Genomic DNA, 12388 nt, shown 5'->3' on the forward strand with positions numbered 1-12388 from the left:
GCGCCTCTGCATATCACCCATCACTATGAAAGCTGTTCCCAGCTCGCGTGTGTTGCCCAGCTTTGGTAGATGGTATGATTAACTCTAAACGTTCGCACCATGGATCCTGTCCAACACACCTCCTGCAACGCTACGATGCCGAGCCCGCGGTCCTTCAGTAGATCGGCGAGTATGCGGGTGCTCCCAATGAAGTTGAGAGATCGGCAGTTCCACGTGCCGAGTTTCCAATTGCAAGTCCTTTTTGTTCGCTGGGGTCGTTGCCGTTGGTCTCGGTTCATATTATTCTGTTGCTGACAGTAGCGGAGCCAGGATCCTGATAATGAGGGGGCAGCGATTATTTGGCGTATCCAGTGTTATAGTAATTTGGCGGCAAGAGGCATATTAAAAGAGCTTAAATCGTAGAAAAGGAATTCGGTTCATGATTTGGCGGCGGCACAATGTTGGTCATACTCAAGTTGGTACAAATTGTGCTTTTTTAAATACTATCACATCATGTCGGCGCTTCCCAAGTAACATTTTTAGTCAAATAAACTAGAAGAGGTTCTTAAAGCTTTTATAAATCAAAATAAAAGGTATAAGGTTTTATGACGGTTTTAAAAAACTCTTCAAGACTAATTGGCAATCAAAATGTTACTTGGGTTACGTTTAACAATTTAACATTCCAACTTGTTTTTTTTACATGACCAAAAATTATACTCAGTGTGCTACAATGTTGATCAAAAGTTTCATAGACTTTTATTTTTTTTTTCAGATCATTTTGCGCGAACAGCAAACTTTTTGCAATACCATATTTTTCTAGGATGTTTCCTTTCCAGGCGTTTTATTTGACTGGTATTTGTTTATTTAATATCCAAGTTTCGGAACTTTCCAAATTAATGTTATTTTCGATTGCGTCACTTAAATATATTTTTTTTTATTATATTCAACAATGTTTTATATCAGTGCATTCAGGAGTATTCGGATCGCCGAGAAAAACTAATTTTGAAGCAGCGTAGATTTTTGCACAGCTCAAAACTAAAAATATATTGTTCATTTAATTCAAACTCGATTTTAGCAGCTTTTACTCAACTCACATGGATAGTTTTCCTTTAGGTTTTTATGCTACGTAATATGTGTTTACTGCGGAACCTGCTACTTTCTGTATAAATGTTTTCATGTTTAGTCAATAAATTTCATTTAAACCTTTATTCCAACTTACTTAATACCGCTTTCGTAACTCGCTTTTACCTCAACTAATCCAAACTTTTTTTCCCTTTTTTGCCAAAACTTATAATTTCAATAAAAATCCACTTCTACAAAACTCAGCCCTATTGCTCTTTTTCCACTTCTATTTACATTGAGATTCATTCATTTCCATCTTTTGACGGTTTAGTCCATATACAAATCGTTCTAGGTACGACCATTTCATTTCGTATGATGTAGTGGAATCCTATCAGTACGGTCTGACGTCACGGGTGCCTCTACAGCCCCTCCCCGTAACACTGGCGAAGGATCTCCGCCGTAGCCAGCTTTACGCCATCGTATCTCAGGCACCGCTAGTTTGACTACTGGACGTCTGAAGATTCCCTTTGTCGTCCGGACCACCGCCTGCCTGACCCTGCCGTCAGCTCCTTGTTTCACCTCTTCAACTATCGCCCTAATCCAGCACTTCCGGTTGTCGTCATCAGCTACGAACACGACCTCGCCTACTTCCAATTTAGGTTTCTCACTGTGCCACTTTGTACGCCGGTTAATATGTGGTAGATATTCGACCAGCCATCGCTTCCATATCTGATCTGCAAGCGTCAGTGCTCTTTTGTGGCTGTCTCGTAAGGCCTCAGCTTCACTGGTTGGTGGTATTCCGCATTCAGTCTCTCCCATTGGAAGCCCTTTCATGAAACTATTTGGCGTAATGGATCCGCTGTTACCTGGCTCTTGAGGGACGTACGTTAGTGGTCGAGAATTAACTAAATCCTCTGCCTCAGCCAATGTAGTTAACAATACTTCGTCAGTCAGCTTACGTCCATCGTCCAAAACCTCCATAGCCTTCTTTACCGACCGAACTAGCCGTTCCCATACGCCGCCGAAGTGCGGTGCCGAGGGAGGATTAAAGTTCCACCGCGTCCGCGAGCTCGTCAACGCCTCCGAACAATCGGCTTCTATCTTCTTTACCACTATCTTGCTTGCTCCGACGAAACTAGTTCCATTGTCGGAAAAGAACTCTACTGGAACTCCTCGCCGGCAGACAAATCTTCGTATAGCCATCAGACACGCTGGTGTGGATAAGCTGTGAACTATTTCCAGATGTATGGCTCTTGTTCCGAAGCACGTAAACAACGCGCACCAACGCTTTTCCTTATGCCGCCCAACGACGACGTTGATCCGACCAAAAAAGTCCACTCCGGTGTAGCTGAATGGGCGCATAAACGGCGTTGTTCTTTGCACTGGGAGTGGCGCCATGCGAGGAACCACTGGCTTACACTTGTGCACCCTGCACCAAACACATTCTCGAGCAATTCTTTCTACCTCTCTGCGAACGGCAGGGATATAGAAACGCTGTCTTAGCTGATTGACTACCGTCTCCCTATTGGCATGCCCAAACATCTGGTGGTAATATTTGATCAATTTGGTCGTTATAGGGTGCTTTCTCGGCAAAATCACTGGAAACTGCAGCTCAAATGGAACAAATTCACCTTCTTGCACCCTACCGTCCATCCGCAGCACGTTATCTTCATCTAATACCGGAGACAACTTGAACAGCATGCTAGACCTCTCAATCTTGCCCTGCTTTCCTTCTCTGCATCTTCGTAGAATCTTCACCTCGTCAGGATATGATTCCTCTTGTGCCATTCTCCACAGATGGCGCTCCGCATGTTGGTATTCTTCTCGTGAAAACGACCGCTCGACCCCGGCCGACCTTCGCACCTTCCGAACTGCTAAGTCCACTGGTAGCAGCTCGATCGACAATCCTTGCTGTTTCCGGCGGATGTTGGAGATGAACCGTAGGACACAAGCCATCGTTCGGACTAATACATTCCACTTGGAGATTCTAGTGCAATCGATCAACGCTTCTGCGCTCTCCGTGTTGTGGAATAGACAGCTTGCTCGAAGCTCTTCACCAACGTTTGGTCGGGGGGGGGCTCTGGTCTAGGCCACTTATCTTCACTCTCGTACAGGTATTTAGGCCCGGTGAACCATTGCCCATCGGATTCGATTTTCGTTCCATCCTTCCACTTCGTCAGGTCATCTGCTATGTTTAGTTTTGTGCGCACCCATCGCCAATCCGATGGACTTGTCTTGCTCAGGATTTCGCCGATTCTGTATGCTACGAACACCTTGTATCGGCGGTGATCTGACACGATCCAGGAATACACTGTACTCGAATCGGTCCAAAATTGCACACGTTTCACTCGAAGACTATGGTTCTCTCGTATTGTTTCTGCCATCTTTGCACCCAATACCGCTGCCATCAGCTCCAACCGAGGTGTTGAATACTGTCTAAGCGGTGCCACCTTCGACCTGGCTTGTACCAGAGAACACCGAGGAAGTCCATCCACCAGCATACGGAAATATGCTACACAGCCATACGCTCCTTCACTGGCATCTACAAAAACATGTAGCTCCAACGAATCGTAGTCCAGCGTTATGCCTCCACTGAAATAGTGACGAGGAATTCTTATCTTCTCAACATCTGACAACAGTGCAGTCCATTTTTGCCACTTAGCGAAACAGCCGTCGTCTATTGCCTCATCCCAATCGCACCCCGTACGCCACAAGTCCTGGATTATGATTTTCCCTTGTATAGTGAAAAGCGTCAGCAGTCCCAGAGGGTCGAAAAAACTCATTACTATGCTGAGGACAATTCGCTTGGTTGGCCGTTGATCGCTCGGCAAATACGGCTGAAGATTTTCCAGCAGCTTCATCGCAAATGTGAATACATCAGCCTGAGAGTCCCAGACGATGCCCAGAACCCGCTCATTCCCGGTGGATTTGTCAGTATTGAAGTGGACAATTTGGTTCGTTTTCGACTCACCTAGCTGTTCAAGGACTTCGGTGGAGTTCGAAACCCAATTCCGGATTTCGAAGCCTCCCTTCGAATGGATGAATCGAACTTCGCTGGCCCTTTGCACCGCTTCTTCGACGGTTTCTGTACTGTCGAAGTAATCGTCCACATAATGTCTTTTTACGATCGCATCGACTGCAGCCGGGTAACGATTCACAAATTCACTGGCATTTCGGTCCTTCACGTACAATGCCTGGCTTGGTGAACAGGTCGCTCCAAAAATCGCGCAGTCCATCACGTAGATTTTTCCGCCATACATGAACCGTAGAGCCTGCTTATCTTCCGGGCGGATTTGCAACTGGTGGAACATCTCTCGGATATCTCCTCCGAACCCGATACGATGTTCCCGGAACTTACACACCACCGATGGCAGCGATGTTAGGAAGTCTGGACCTTTCAACAGCTTTGAATTCAGCGAGACGCCTCCTACAGCAGCCGCAGCATCCCAAACCAGACGCACTTTGCTCGGCTTCTTCGGGTTGATGACGACGTTTAGAGGTAAATACCAGATCTTCTTCTGGTCAGTATCTCTCAACTCATCGACCGTCGCTTCGTGGCAGTATCCTTTTGTTTGGTGCTCGATCAGCTGATTCTCGACGTTTTTGCTTCAGTAATGGTGTTTGGGACAAGCGTTTCTCCAAAGTCCTCATGCGGCGTGCCGCCATCGGGTAGCTATCCGGTAGCATCGGATTTTCCTCTCTCCATAATAATCCCGTGATGAATCTGTCTCCTACTCTCTTCGTTGTTCTCTCGAGTATTTCACGGGCTCGTCGATTTTCCGCTGACTCCGGAAGCACTTCTACCGAAACTCCAGCCTCTTCTAACACGTAGTGCGACTTTAGAAGATCATGCAATTCTTGGTTCGATACACCAGTGCATGAATGATGGCCGACGTATGCTGTACGCAGACTGCCTCCTTCTTGGGGGCCGTATACCGTCCATCCAAGCTTAGACCTGATTGCAATCGGCTCTCCGCTTTGTCCGACACGCGATTCAATAGGAGCGAACAGATCTAGGTGCTTCAAACCTATCAAGATCTTCGGTGAATTACTCGGGTTTTCAATCAACGGAAGATGTCGAAGATGACCATATCGTTCGGCTAGCTCACGGTAGTTTAACGACTGCTTGGGCAACTTGAGTTGTTCGACGGTGTGGACATTGTTCATCGGAAACGTTTCCTGTGATCCGACGACAGAAATGTCCAGATTCAGCAGCACCGAATCTCGTTCCAGTCTACTCATTCCTGCTGTCCAAGTTACTCGTAGCGGTTGCGGCTTTCCAACCGCTTTCAAATGATTTGCAACGGAATGTTCAATCAAAGAGTAAGAGCTACCTTCGTCGAGAAATGCCATTGTAGTGACTGATCTTTTCCCGAAGCTTAGCGTTACCGGGATCATTCTAAAGATGATTGGCAACTGCACAGTCGCACTGTGGGCGTTGCAATCCGAACGCATTTCAGGCACCGTACGATGCAGCATTGTGTTGTGTTGGCCTTGGCACCTCTCAAATTTGCACCGGATATTCGCCTTGCACCGGCTTTTCCCGTGAGCATTCAAGCAGGACGGGCACAGCTCGAATCTTTCCACAACTTGCAGACGTTGATGAACATTCATCTTACGAAACTCGTCACAGTTCCTTAGTCGATGATCAGTGCGACGACACACCGGACAGGGCGTTCTTGGGTGCTCGGGTCTCTTCGACGAATCATCGATGTGCGTGTTGGTATGACTTTCATACTCTCTTTGCTTCCCTCCTTTGGACTTCCCGGGACGATTTACTGGATTCTGCACTGGTACATCAACTATCCCAGTCGCCTCACTTGCCGTAGACACCAGATCCGACAGGAAATCAGACAGTGTACGCAGGGTGATTTTGATATGCTGTCGCTTCACTCGGACCCAATCCATTTTCGTCGACGGCGGTAGTTTCTCTACCAGTTCCTGAATCAACAGAGGGTTCACTAGGTGATCAGTCAGTTGGGTCGCCTCGAGATGATCACACAACTGTTGAACCACCATCCCAAAGCTGATGAACGATTCTAACCGCTCTGCCTTCGGAGGTTCCGCTTTCCGTACCTTCGCTAGTAATGTGTTGAGCAGTTGTTCCGGCCGCCCGTATAACATCCGCAGCGTGTCAATGATTTGAGGGACCGCTTCTGGCAACAACATCCTACTGCACACCGCCTCTCTCGCAGGGCCTCTCAAGCTCTCCTGCAATCGTGCCAGGTTTTCAAGGTTTGAAAACCCGCAAGCTCTGGTCGTCGTATTAAAGCTGCTAATAAATATAGGCCATTCGTCTGGCCGGCCGGTGAATATTGGCAGCTTTCGCGATAGAAACTGCCTCGCTGATATTTGTGCTTTCGTTGGAGCCGCTTCTTCCTTCCTATTTCGCTTCTTTTTGTCCTTCTGTTCTTCCTCTTTATCGGTCGTTGTTTCGCTAGACGATTCGCTCTGATCCTCGCTCAGCGAATCCGCTTGTGAGCTCTCTTCACAACTCTCACTTTCTTCTTTGGACACATTTTCTTCTTTTTTCGCATTTCCACAGAACTTCTTCTTCTCAACTGGTACTACCAAGTCCTGTCGATCGACGATCTTCTTCTTCGCCCCAGCTGTGGACGTACTTGCTTCTGGATGCACTATCGGAGTGGAACTCACCGGCCTTGTCGGTATTTCTTCCGGTTTAGTTCTCGTTCCCTTCTTATCCGCTACCGATCGTTTCGCTTCTTCCTTTTGCTTCTCCAGCTTCCGGATCTCTGATTCCATCCGCACTTCGCCGTTACACAGTTCCTGAAGCTGATTCTGCAACTTCTTCTTTTCCATCTCTTCTTTCTCTTCTTCTCTTCTGGAAAACCGCCTTCGATGCAATCTTCATCTCCATGATTTGCTTCTCCATGGCCCACTCCATCTCAAGCTTCTCGTTCTCGAGTTCCATTTGGGCCTTAGCCAGCGCCAGCTTCTGCTCCATCCGTCTCTTCATACGCTCCTTCTCCATCTTCATCCTCTTTATTGCCGCGGCAACCTCTTCGTCTTCCGAGACAGTTTGGAGATTTTGGGCACTGCTTTTTCCAGCTCCATCAATCGTATCATCCACAGAAATAGCACCTTCAGCATCGCTTTCCTCGTCACTCGACTTAGTCGGGTCAAATTCACGGCACGAAGAGCATCGCCAGTTCTCGTCGTACTCGACCTCTGATCCTACACCGGCACAGCTGAAATGTAGCCATACCTTGCAACCCTCGCAGAACACCATATGATCCTCGTCGTGATCCGGACGACTACATATCGCACAGTTGTACGCCGTCTTGTCATCGGTGAGGTTAGATCCGTCCCCTGGCAACTGTGTATCCATTTTTGAGGATATTCGGATCGCCGAGAAAAACTAATTTTGAAGCAGCGTTGATTTTTGCACAGCTCAAAACTAAAAATATATTGTTCATTTAATACAAACTCGATTTTAGCAGCTTTTACTCATCTCACATGGATAGTTTTCCTTTAGGTTTTTATGCTACGTAATATGTGTTTACTGCGGAACCTGCTACTTTCTGTATAAATGTTTTCATGTTTAGTCAATAAATTTCATTTAAACCTTTATTCCAACTTACTTAATACCGCTTTCGTAACTCGCTTTTACCTCAACTAATCCAAACTTTTTTTCCCTTTTTTGCCAAAACTTATAATTTCAATAAAAATTCACTTCTACAAAACTCAGCCCTATTGCTCTTTTTCCACTTCTATTTACATTGAGATTCATTCATTTCCATCTTTTGACGGTTTAGTCCATATACAAATCGTTCTAGGTACGACCATTTCATTTCGTATGATGTAGTGGAATCCTATCAGTACGGTCTGACGTCACGGGTGCCTCTACACAGGAGATTTCTGGAGCTCGATTTGAATAGGTCGTATGTGCTTTTGTCGATTAAAAATTCGATCAGTTGGATTCGCTTATTATAGTGAAAACTATTGAAATTGAGCAAGGTTGATACATACAGAAGAATCCTCACAAAACAGTCTTTCTGTTCCATCATTAAAAGTTTGCAAAATATCTGCCATATTGCTACAATGACTAAAATAAACTGATCGAATTTTATATCGACAAAAGCACATACGACCTATTCAAATCGAGCTCCAGATTTCATTTTTTCAATATGCAACTGACAATTCAGTATATAAGAAACCAACATGATTTGCATTACCGGTGGTGTCATAAAGTTTACACCAAGCTAATCACTGAGTAATCAGCTTTTTAGAACAATAAAAAGCCAAAAATGAGAATATGCTTCTTGTAAAAAGATAACCAATCCTGCTTTGGTCCAAACATAATTTTACTCAAGCTTTAAGATTTTTTGTTCTCTTATAAACATAAAAGGCCTTTGTGGAGCAACTTCTCCATTTATCATTATCAATATTATCACTATACTTTACTAAATTCCAATTTAATGTTAGAAAGCCGCCAATACTTTATTGTTTAGTTTTTTCTTCCCTTCTTGTTGCTGTAAGAAAATCGCCTATTTGATTGATATTTCTGCTTCCACATGAGAAATTTTTATCTTTTTGATATTTTTTGTGCTCCCATTGGAGAAAAAAAAAAATCCTTTGTGATTTTGGAAGAGCTGAGGAGCCTCCTGTATGTAAGAATGTTCATGAAATTGTCTCGAAATTTTGAGCGCCCTCATAAATGTAAGGAAAAGTTACCTGTGTCATTTTTCAAAATATTTTGCTTCCCCATATTGTAAGAAAAATCTTTTTTTCCAGTATGAACAAACATTTTATTCCACCTTCTTGAATTTAATAAAATGATTTTTCGAACTATTCTGTGGCCTCTCACACATTGAGTAATAATTGATGAATATTACAATTTTTGTGCTCCCATACGTTAAAAAAATATCCTTCATGATATAGGAAATTGCTTCTCCAGAATATAAGAAAACCGCCTATTTGATTATTGATTATTTTTGCACCCTCATATTTGCAAAAAAAAAAAAAAAACTCTGTGATATTGGGACTACTCCCTGGGTTTATTTCTAAGATTCGTCCTCGGACGTCTTCAGAAATTCTTCTAGATATTTCTTTAGAAATTCCTTCAGAGATTCCTTCGAAAATGTCTTTAGGGATTCCTCAAGGGATTCCTTCAATAATCCTCCTATGAAATCTATCAAGCAATCATTCGGAAATTTCTTTGGAAATTCAATTAGAAACTGCAAAAATTTCTTAACGGTTTATTTTAGAAAATTTTGCAGGATTGTTTCAAAAATTCATCAGTTTATGGATCATCAGAATTCCTTCAAAAATTCTTCGAGAGCTTTCTCCACAAATTTTTCGAAGGATTCATTTAGAAAACCATTCACGAATTTCATCAAAAATTCCTCCATTGATTCCTTCAGAAAATTCTACATGGTTTTCTTCAGAAATTTCTCCAGTGATTCCTTTAGAAATGAAATCATTGGAAATTATGCCAGGGATTCCTTTTGAGAATTCTCTGAGAATTCTGGTAAGAATTATTTCAGTGGTTCCTTTAGTAAATCCATAGATTCATTCAGAAATGCTTCTGAAATTCCCAAAAGATTCATCCAGCAATTAAGAGCTAAAAACAAAGAACTCTTCTGTAAATCCTTTCATGGATTCCATTCGAAATTATTCCATGGATTGCTTTAAAAAGAATTCTCGCAGAAATTCTTGCATTATTAACTCCAGTGATTCTAGCGGGAATTGATCCAGAGATTCCTGCAGGAATTCATACAGAGATTCTTGTGTTCCAGTAGTATTCCTCTGTATATTTCTTCAGAAATTCTTCCAGCGTTTCCTCCAAGGATACCTCTAGAAAATTTTCCACGGATTCAGAAAATTTCCTGAAATATTTACTAGCCATTACTACAGAAATTCAATTGGAAATTTTTCATGAGATTTTTCGGATTTTTCCAGGAATATTAAAACAATCCTCCTGGTATTCTATTGACGGATTTCTTCAAGAACTTTTCTAAAGTTTCTCAATAAATTCTTCTTAGAGTTCCACCAAGCGTTTTCCAGGAAGTTTTCCTTGTTATTTCTTCAGAAATTTCTTCAGATATTCCTCCTGAGATTCATTCAGGACTTTTCCTGGAATTCCTTCAAAAATACCTTCAGGGATTTTTACTGGAATTAGAGTGGACATTTTTTCAAAAATTACTTCATGCATTCTTTTAGTAATTCCTCCATGGATTCCTTTTGAAATCTCCAGAGACTCTTTCAGTTTTTTAAGGATTTTTTTTAGGAATATCAGTAAAAGTTGTTCTTTGGATTTTCTTCGTAAAATTCTCCTAGAAATACCTTTAAAATCCTGCGGAAATTCATCCAAGAGTTCCTCCAGCATATCCTTGAGAAATTCCTTCAGGGATTCTTGTAGAAAACCCTACAATGGTTCTTTCTAAAATTGTTCCTGCGATTCCATCAGAAATATCTCCTGTGACTCATACAAACATTCCTCCAGAGATGTTTTATCAGCAGTTCATCCAGAAATTTCACAAAAAAAATACTGGAGGAGTTCTAGAATTTCTTAAGGAATCCCGCTTAAGGATTTTCTGAATCCATGAAAGAACTCCAGAAGATACCTGTGGAGATTCCTAGAAGAAAATTTAGAAAAAAAATATGAAAGGACAAAAATTCTTGAAATAATCGTTGGGGGACCTGAAGGAATTCTCTGAGATATCTTTAAAGGAATTCCTAAAAAAAATCATGATAAACTTCTGGAGGAATTCTGGAAATAATTACAAGGAAACACTCTTGGTGGAGTTTATAAAGAAATTTCTGAAGATATTTCTTAAGGAATTTCTGGAGGAGTTTCCTCCAAAAAGGACATTTTTGATGGATTTCTGAAGAAATCCCTGGAGAAATATCTGAAGTTATTCCTGAAAGAACTTGTGGAAATGCTTTGAAGAATTTCTTGTACAATTTCTTTAGATATGAGTGAAAATCCTGCTGAAATTTTTGAACACAAAAGCCCTGGTGGAATTCTTCAAGGAATCGCTATGAAAATTTCTGAAGGTAAAGAATATTTTGAAGGAAACTCTAAAAAATGCCTGGAAGAACTGAAGAACCCTCTGCAGGTACTCCTAGAAATATTCCTTGAACAAATGCCAAGAAATAAAGCTCTGTAAAAACTCCTGGAGATTTCCTGAAGAATGGTCTGAATGTTATGTTTTTCAGGTCCCAATGAAGGCATTTATAGTAAACTAACTAAAATGGCGAATATCATAAAAGTTGGGCAAAGGGTCAGTAGGGTATGAGTGCCATAAATAATCTCACGCTCCCAAATTCATGCTATTTGAAAGCAAGGGTTTACGGCACCAAAAAAAAAAAAACATTAGTAAAAACACCTTTGTGCAAATGAAATTTTTTAGTATAGGGCAAATAATTAAAGAAATCGACTGTAGTTCAAAAAGCATGACTTTTGCAATAAAAAATATGAAACACAATAAACTGTTTTGTGAATGAAACCCGTTACAGGTTAAAATCATAATAGTTCATTTTATTCAATAAAAAAGTGTATTTATAATTTCTGAAACAGCCTTTATTCGTTATATAATTAGGGGATTCACTAAACAGATTAAATAACTGCGTAAGCTATGATTATCTGATTATTGAAATGTTTCATGAAATTGCCGAAGAAATCATCTAAGATTGCCTTGGTGATCGCGACGTTTAATCATGATAATAAATAACCAGCGGTTTACGCTGTTAAGGGCAGTTCTACGGAGGTCTGATGTGAACGAGACAGTTTCAATTTTATGGTATTCGCGTATCCAATAAACGTGGGAATTAGCTTTGGGATTCTTGAATTTGTAATCAAGACAGATCAAGTCATGATCACTAAATCCACCTACGGAAGATTGATAAACATTATGAAATGAAAGATATGATAGAATTCGCTAGGTAGCGAACAAGTGTGAAAATTTTTATAGAAGATGAAATTAGGCAAGGAGGCCATGTATTGAACGAATACATCGAATGCGTGAAACTTCTGCCGTGCGACCTGTGCTTTTAAACACATCGGCTTGGTTGGTAGTTCATACATACCACCTTACCAAGACAGCCAGTCTTGGTAAGGTGGTATGAATATTATATATTTTTTCTGGATATCCTAGGTCATCCAAACTATTCTTGAGTTTACATCCTGAAGTCTACGGGTGTAACGATAGCTTCTTTCATTGTACAAAGCTACGATTTGTAATCTATCATGTCCAGTGCGTCTTCTGAAAGTTCAACAGACATTATCAGATCAGTTGGGATATCCTAGGTCATCCAAACTGTTCTTGAGTTTAGATCCTAAAATCTACAAGTGTAATGGTAACTTCTTTCATCATACAAACCT

At 41.8% G+C, this 12388-nt stretch overlaps 2 protein-coding genes across 2 annotated transcripts in view; both read right to left on the reverse strand.

Moving 5' to 3' along the window:
* The window catches only part of LOC134291291 (uncharacterized), a 181764-nt gene that overhangs the window by 45143 nt on the left and 124233 nt on the right, over positions 1–12388 (reverse strand). The gene's annotated exons all lie outside the window — the stretch shown is intronic.
* Positions 4556–8186, reverse strand: LOC134291278 (uncharacterized). The gene is given in 2 exon segments (XM_062858801.1): positions 4556–6870; positions 6872–8186. Coding segments are annotated over 2 exon segments (2811 nt in total). The 5' UTR covers positions 7391–8186; the 3' UTR covers positions 4556–4578.

Source organism: Aedes albopictus, chromosome 3 (genome assembly GCF_035046485.1).
Source record: "Aedes albopictus strain Foshan chromosome 3, AalbF5, whole genome shotgun sequence".
NCBI lineage: Eukaryota > Metazoa > Arthropoda > Insecta > Diptera > Culicidae > Aedes > Aedes albopictus.